The sequence below is a fragment of the Lipotes vexillifer genome, unplaced genomic scaffold, assembly GCF_000442215.2.
Source record: "Lipotes vexillifer unplaced genomic scaffold, Lipotes_vexillifer_v1.1 scaffold239, whole genome shotgun sequence".
NCBI lineage: Eukaryota > Metazoa > Chordata > Mammalia > Artiodactyla > Lipotidae > Lipotes > Lipotes vexillifer.
In genome coordinates this window covers 2726516-2735319 of record NW_006769620.1, presented here as the reverse complement: position 1 = coordinate 2735319, position 8804 = coordinate 2726516, and the positions used below count along the sequence as shown (strand labels likewise).

The 8804-nt window shown below is 42.0% G+C and overlaps 1 protein-coding gene across 1 annotated transcript in view; it reads right to left on the bottom strand.

Moving 5' to 3' along the window:
• Positions 1-5400: 5400 nt before the first annotated feature.
• The window catches only part of ADAMTS9 (ADAM metallopeptidase with thrombospondin type 1 motif 9), a 172673-nt gene continuing 169269 nt past the window's right edge, over positions 5401-8804 (bottom strand). Inside the window, exons 39-40 of the mRNA XM_007445670.1 lie at positions 8247-8341; positions 5401-6307 (exon numbers count right to left, since the gene is read on the bottom strand). Of these exons, the coding sequence (XP_007445732.1) occupies positions 8252-8341 (90 nt within the window). The 3' untranslated portion in view covers positions 5401-6307; positions 8247-8251. The remainder of the gene's footprint in view (positions 6308-8246; positions 8342-8804) is intronic.

The window sequence follows — 8804 nt, the reverse complement described above, 5'->3', positions numbered from 1 at the left end:
TAAGTAAAATAATAGGATTTGTAAGCTAAACTCCAAAGCTTAACGAAGAGCTAGGTTTTTGAACTTGTAAATGTAATAAACTGAATATTTGTCTTTTCTACATACAGACACCATTTGATCTAACTGTAACTCTCCTATCAACAGCCTGAAAGGCATTTGATTCTAAATACTAATAAAGTGACATAGTATGTTATATAGGAATTTTATCTTCTTTCCTTTGTAACTGAATGCCCTTTTTATTAGCACTTTAAATATTTGCTCCTTCTGCCCTTATCAGAAATCACTGCAATTAATAATGCCATAAAATTGGCTGTATCACCTACTGAACAGAAAAAACACGTGCCTAGGGCTACACCAAAGATGGTCTTAAGGTTTCAGGGGAAAAACTGATATTTGGTATTATTTTAAAAAAATAGACTTCATGGGGGAAAAAAAAAAAACCCTGAACTCATGGTCTGAGGTACATATTTAAGGGGAGTAGCATAAACTTTTTAGGCCCTAGGGCCTCTAAAGGTTTTATGCACACCCTGAAAAATCACCTCTAAAATATAAGCAGAAATAAACTGCAGGTTTAATAGCGCAAAATGCCTAGACTTGATACTAAAATAACAGGGCAGGACCTCTCAGGCCATCTGTCGGTGGCAGAGAGAGTTTCCACACCCACTGCGGTTGGTGCCAGGCTTTTCTGGTGATCCAGGGCTTTGTTAGGAGCTATGTAAGTTCATAAAGAAGAAACTCCTGGCCACCCTGTTTAAAACAGCAACAGGCTCACCCTGGGGCGCCGGGCATCCTTCCTTCTTTTCCCTTCTCTATTTCTCCCTCTGGTACTTCTTTACCATACTAGGTTTTGCTTACTCTTTATTACTTTTGTATGAATCAGAAGAGAAAGAAACATTGACACGCTAAGGCAAAAACAGACACGGGGCATCCCTGGTGGCGCAGTGGTTGAGAGTCCGCCTGCCGATGCAGGGGACATGGGTTCGTGCCCCGGTCCGGGAGGATCCCACATGCCGCGGAGCGGCTGGGCCCGTGAGCCGTGGCCGCTGAGCCTGCGCGTCCGGAGCCCGTGCTCCGCAACGGGAGAGGCCGCAACGGTGAGAGGCCCGCGTACCGCAAAACAACAACAACAACAACAAAAAACAGACACGTGTGAAAGCTTTGGGGTATGGAAGTTCTTGGGATTCAGGCAGCAGCATGACATGCCACCATGGTATATGGGTGGCTATCATGGAAGATACGCTCAGATCTATCACTGGAAAAGAAGTGCAGAGTGCCTTACTTGTCTAGCTGTTTATTTTCTCTCTCAGCTCTCACCACTAAAATGTAAGCTCTGAAGGGCAGAGATTCTTGTGGGTCTTGTTCACTGCTTGTGGCAGAGCAGCTAATCTGCCCAGGGGCCATCCTTCCCTCCTTCTTTTTAGTCATGGAAGCCCCACCTCCACTCAGCATTAGCGGGGCACATGGTTGCCAACTAGAGCACATTTCCTCTTGCTTCTCAATCAGGCTCTGCATCTAAGCAATTGCTAATAAATTGTAAATATAGAGATTATCATACTAAGCGAAGTCAGACAGAGAAAGACAAATATCATATGATAACACTTATATGTGGGATCTAAAAAAAAATGACACAAATGAGCTTATTTACAAAACAGAAACTGAGAAAACAAACTTCTGGTAACCAAAGGATAAAGGTGGGAGTGGGGAAGATAAATTAGGACTTTGGGATTAACACATACACACTACTATATATAAAATAGATAATCAAGAGGGACCTGCTGTATAGCACAGGGAACTCTACTCAATACTCTGTAATAACCTATATGGAAAAAGAATCTGGAAAAGAGATAAATGTATATGTGTAACTAAATCACTTTTGCTGTAAACCTGAAACTAACACAATATTGTAAATCAACTATACTCCAGTATTAAAAAACAATTTTTAAAGTCGTTTTTTAATTTTCAGGTACTGCCTGAAAATGATTGGCCCCTTCCTGCAGACTGGACACAGACATAGTGAGGATGAGCCACATAAGGACAACACCTCGAGAAAGGCCAGGCCACAAAACAGAAGGAGCCCAAGTTCTCTGAAGACATACAGAACAGAGTCACGTACCAGGCCCAGCTGCCTGCTGACTTCTACACGGCGAACGAGAGAAAAATAAATGTCAGTCTTATTTTGGGGTCTCTTTCTTACAGCTCTGTGATGAACTGATGAATTGTGTTTTCCCAAAACTCATATGTTGAAGCCCTGATCCCAAATATGACTGAACTTGGAGATATGGATTATAAGGGTTAAATGAGGTCATAAAGGAGGGGCCCTATCCAACAGGGACTGGTATCCTTATAAGAAGAGGAAGACACACCTCTCTCTCTCTCTCAATGCTCACACCAAGGAGAGGACACAGTGAGAAGATAGCCATCTACAAGCCAGGAAGAGAGGCCTCACCAGATATCAACCCTCGTGGCACCTTGATATTGGACTTTTGGCCTCCAGAACTATGAGAGAATACATTTCTGTTGTTTACAATACCCACCCTGCGGTGTTTTGTTATGGCAGCCCCAGCGGACTGACACAGACTCTTAGCCTGTACCCTAATACAGCTGACATTTGAACAACACGGGGGTTAATCCACTTATTACTTATTGTGTTCTCTGTATCCACAGTTCTTCCATATCTGTAGATACAACTAATGACAGGCCATGTAGTGCTGTAGCATTTACTATTGAAAAATATCCACGCCTAAGTGAACCTGTGCAGTTCGTGCTGTTCAAGGATCAACTGTACACTGCTGCATCCCTAGTGCCTAGAACAGTGAGTGGAAATTAGTAGATGTGCAATAAATATTATTTGGATAAATAGTGAATAGAACACAAAGACAATATTTAATCTGTATGGTGCTATAAAGATATAAAGAATGAACAGAATCTAATAGATTATATCTGTGCATTCACCCATCCAAACATTCATCTTTCTATCACCCTGGTTGTATTTTCAGGCAAATGAAACCTCATCTTTGAATTCTGATCAGTGCCTTCTCTCCCACAGTCCACCCTGAATCTACCCACTCTCAACTCCTGCTAATTTTACCACCTCTATCACTCTATAATTTTCTACCATTACAATGGTCACATCTCCAGCCCAGATCCTATTATCTCTTGCTTACTTTATGATAATTGCTTCCAAACCATTCCCTCTTGTCAGTGTAGCTGAACCTGTTGTGGAGACTTCTAGTGCCTTCTCTTAAGTCTATTTTGTCTTCCGGGAACAGATCCCTCATTTTATCTAGTTTGGCAAATATACTCTGTGAAATAACCCTAATTCTCCACTGCTTCTGCAGCCTAGGTGTAAGACAGGACTCAATTCTGGCTGAGGAGATATAAGTGGAATTTGTTGGGTGAGGTTTCTGGAAAACCTCTTTCAAAGAGTAGAAAGCTGGGACCAGGCTACTTTTTACCCTTTCCCCCACTCCTTTATTTTTGTTGCCTAGAATTTGGGAGTGATTGCTGGAGCTCTAGCAGCCATATGGAAATATGGAAGACTGAGGAGAGAAGGAGATAAAGAAACTATGTCCCTGAGGAGTTTGTGGAGCTGCCATACCAGCCCTGGATCGCCTATCTCCAGGCCTCTTGAATATAACAGTGAAATACACTTTTTAACGTGTAAGCCATTGCACTCAGGTCTCTGTAATTATCAGCTGAACACAATTCCTAACTGATACAGAACCCATGGCTTTCACGCTGTCAGCTTAAATGTGCTGATGCATATGTTGAGTGCAGCTATAGAAAACACAATCCCGCAAGGTAGATAGGAAGCATTTCAGTAGCCTCATTTTACAGATCTTTATCCTACTAGGGTTCAGGATGCTACAGTTACTAGATGTCAGAGAAAGGACTAGAACCCAAGTCTCAGATGAAGCTGAGGGGTGACAAGGAACTATGGAACTATGGTGTGAGCTATGGGATTTGGAGATTTTATACTTGCACACATGCATGGGCATGCAACCACATACACACACACGGAATCTCCTGTGGATATGTGTTGCTTTTGCCTGTCTCCATACCATCTACCCTCTTCCGGTAACAAAACCCCTCTCTTCTGGGACAGCTGGTCTTTCAGCTGAAGTTGGTGATCACGTGCCTCTAGGTGGGCACGTAATCCCAGCCGTCTTGACAATGTGATTGGTCCAGAAGTAGTCATGTAACCCAATCAGAGCCGAAGTTCTTTCTGAGACTGTCACTTATTCACTGTATGTGACCTTGGGCCCATGTGTATCTTGAAGGCTCTGTCTCCTTATAAAAACATGATGGTAAGTCTATTACCTGCTCCACTTGGTGGTTCTACGAATGAGCTAAAACAATTTAGTAAAGGGCCCCGGCATATGGTGGATATTCACTTACTATTAGCTGTTCATTAGATTTCTTTGGAAAGCTCTCAATTCCCAGGACACCGTCAGTCTCTAGAATAGAAACTACTGTTACATAATATTAACAATTAAGCCCCCAAACCCCACTTAAATCTCCTCTTCTGCTTGCTCACTTGTTCCCCATCACACAAACAAGAGGTTTCTGTCTCTGAGTTTCAGAATAATCACTTCAACTGATTTAAGTGATGAAAAGACAAACCTTGGGGACAGTCCCCATCCTTTGTCTGTCTCCAGCATGGCAAACACAATCAATGGGATTAAGAAAGTCTGCATTTCTTCTCAATCTGGCAATCTTAAAAACTAGAGATATGTTCATTCCAATTTGAATCAACAGTCCCGAAACCATGTGAAACACAAATGTTTGGATGTGGTCATGGTATTTATTCAAAGTATATTTTCACAATGTATTAATAATGGAGGATAACACTTATTCATATATTGATATAACTTCCTGGAGCACTCTGGAGTTTGTTTGGCTTTGGGGAATACTGCCAGGTTTCTCCTAATCTCTTTGGTTTTTGGAAATGGGAGGGCTTCTCAAATCGAGTGTCTGACATGGGCCACGACCTTTCTTCAATCAGGCTGGAAGGGCAGAAGGACCACGGCTTTGGCACTTCCATTTTGGAAAGGAGAAAAACACAGGACTTCCAAAGATGAATGGACTCCAAAGATGAATGGGCGATGAGAAAGCCTCAGGCATCTTGTACTCCACAGTTCATTTCTTCTCATAAATGCTACCAATTACTGCAGCAGCCATGGACACTGGCAGGGTTTCAGGCTCAGGGCTCAAAGGCGTCAAGTCACCAGCTAATATTTTCATACAAAAGTCAATCCTGATGACTGAGAATCCGGTTTTGGGTGTCGAAGGTCACCCCGACCCCGTGCATCCTCTGTCGCAATTGTTAACACAGACACCATTTCAGAATATCATGGCCAAACAGTGAGCGGCTCTCATTTGCTCAATGTCACTCTGTAATGAAGCTGCTTGGGGGACCCTCCATTTAACCACAGAGAGACCAAGGCACCATGAACTGAAGTAAAGTATTGATAAGAATAACAACAACAAGAACAAAGTCCAACTCTCTTCCCAAAAAGGCATGTCCAAAAGCAAGGGTAAACAGTTGGTCTTATTTTTTCCAAGTGACTCTGTCCACTGGAAGTTGTCCTTTAGCTTCTCCCTTTTATTAAAAGCGTTTACATTTCTGAGTCTGATGATCACTTAAATACATATAACATTAGCACCAAGGCAGCGACTTCTTTCCCAGAGATCACATGAAACTGAATAGATATTTAACATAATTAATAGCTGGTACAAACTGTGACATCACTGAATTACTGATTGGCTAATGATACGTTCCTAGAAATGCCAAATATATCCTCATACGATTCTTGTAGCACCTTGATGGCGGCTAGGTTGTTTTTTTTTAAAAAATTACGGTTTTAAAAAAGTAACAATAAAACATTTACAGATAGAAAGTAAACAACAGTGTACCGTGATAATGAAGGATCACTTTTGTCAAAGTACTACATATAATGTAGAGTACGTAAAATGCAGTGGTCTGACTGCAGGGGACAAAATAACGTGAAAGGCAGTCATAAAAGAATCATTTTACGTACAAAAATATTACATCACAATAAATAATTTCAAACATAAATATTAAACTTTACATCATAAGGATATTCCACATTTATACACACACACATATATACATGTGTATATATGTGTGTGTATATATGTATATATATATGCATATGTACACACACACCCAGGCACACAAGTCCTCACACACATACACGCTCACACACATACACCCAAATTTTAAGGTGGAGGTATTTCATCACTATCCTTCATCCATTCCATAACGGCTTCCTCTTCAGAGCACCTGAAAACAAATGAACCAACCAGGAAATGTAAATCTTCTGTCTCAAATGACATAAGTCAAGAGAAGGTAAACCATAAATTTTTACATATAGAACTTGAAAATAACAGTTACTATTTCCTCTGGATTTAAAAAATAACACTTGCTACAAGAAACATGGAAATTCCAGGGGTGTATAAAGAATAAAATAAAAACCATCAGCCTGTGATTCCCCAATCTGAGATAATGTTCTTCAGATACTGCTGTATTTCCTTCTAGCCTTTTTTATACATGCACGTAAATGTTATGTATCTGTGCTCACTCAAATGTTACTGTACATAAAATACATATAAAATTTACTTTATTGGATATAAAATATATAAAATACATATTGAATGGGAATCTCTAATGGATACCTGCTGACTCTGCCTGCCTCTCTCCCCTCTTTTCTGGTAAACTCCTTCTGGTTCTTTGGCAACCATCCCTCTTCCAAATGAAGCTGTCAGTCAGTCACCCGACTCTAGGTGGGTATATGATCCCAGTCTCCTGGACACTGTGATTGGTTTGGAAATGGCCATGTGACAAATCAGAGCCAGAGTTCTTATGCAGAACAGATGCCGGAGATGAGCATTTACTTGGAGCCGTGAGCTGTAAAGATGATGTAAGCCTAGAACTGCCAGGGACCATGGTGTGGAGGAGATGATCTGCCTGAGAATGAAGCCACTTAAGAAGCAAGCATTGTTGATGGACGGAGAAAGAAAGAGTCCTGATGACTCTGAGAGTCTAGATCCAGCCATGCCTGAAGTCAGACCACCGCTTGGACATCTCAGTTACTTAACACAGTAAGTTTCTTTTTCTTTTTCTTTTTCTTTCTCTCTTTTTTTTTTCCCCCCCTGTGGCCTCCTGAAGTGGAAATAATCCTAATGTGAGATCATAAGGTTGAATATGGATTTTTAATTAAACACTGACACCGATACATAAGTGTCAACTAGGTATTGCTTTGCCAGGATCCTGAAGAGCCTAACAGGGTAATGGGCTGCTGGAAGCTTGAGGGAAGTTGTAGGAGGGTCGCCTGCGTTGGCTGAGCCCTTGTACGTAAAAGGCACTGGGATGAGAAAAAGAGTCATCAGTTCAGTCCTCTGCCCAGCAGAGGGACAACTTGCTGGCATACTATAGTTACACCAGGAATTGTCAAACTTTAACAGGCACGACTCTCCTGCGGATTTGTTAAAGGGCAGATTCTGACTCTGTAGGTCTAGAATGAGGCCTGAGATTTTGCACTCCTAGTAAGTTCCCGCGCGATGAGGATCACGCTGGTCCTTGGATCACACTGTGAGTTACAAGCGTGCGGAAGAGTACGTTAACTGAGAGGCTCTGGGGTAGGGACACTCCTGGGTTATTGCCAAGGGAATCCATCTGACCTTAAGCCAGCTACTTAATTGCTGTGGATCTCAGCTTCCATCTGTAAAATGAGGATAACAGCCCTAGGCTGTGGCTTTGTGGTGAGGATTCACTGAAATAATGCCTGCCCGGCGCTCAGCATGGTGCCTGACACACAGTCAGGGCTTAATGAACGTCATTTATATTACACTTGGAACACTCCTTGGCAGTATTTCTCAAAGGGTGATCTGTGAGTTACCTGCATCAGAATTCCCTGCATTAAAAATACAGGTTCTTGGATCCACCAGAGACTTAATGAAGCAGGACTTCTAGAGATGGAGCCCAGTAAGCAGCACTTTTAATAAGCACTACAGAGGAATCTGGTACAGGACGTCTAGGGACTGCATGTCCAAGAATGGAGAACAGATGGCCTCAGGCACATGAGGATAGATGAGCAGGAGAGACAAAGGTCAAATAGCACTGAGTCAGCTTCACCTGCCTAGGGGCAAATGACCCGCCCACATCTGCTAATCATTAGGCTACAGAAAGAATGAGACAGAGTCAGAGACAGACAGACACTTACCTTAACTATAAAACTCGAACCTCCAGGCCAGTGCCAGAGGATGGAGCACATTTTCCACAGTAACCACCGCATTTCCCTACGACCCGGGTACCATCCTGCAAAAAGATGCATCATCTTAGTTCACCTGCTTGGCTCGTATGTTTCCAGGGCTTGCACTGGCTTTTAGGGAAATCATTCCTGTACACACACTAGGTAGCACTTCTGAATAGAAGCGGGGCCCAACATCCTCACCATGGTCTAAAGTAGGGGCTGATGAATGATGGCCTGTGGGCCCCTGTTTTTGTATGGCCCACATCTTAGCAGATTACATCCTCTTCGAGAATGAGAAAACACTAGGGCAGAAAAACTGAAGTGTAATTGACCTGTACTTTTACACAGACCATTCATGGAGAGTAATTCTTTAGTCCCTTCACACTCAGCATGGTCCTCTCAAATAAACAACAACTGAAAAGTCTCAGTAAAATCTACCTACTGATCAAGAACCAAAGGAAACCACTCAAAAGAACTGCTTTGCTTTTTTTAAAAAATAAATTTATCTTTATTTATTTATTTTTGGCT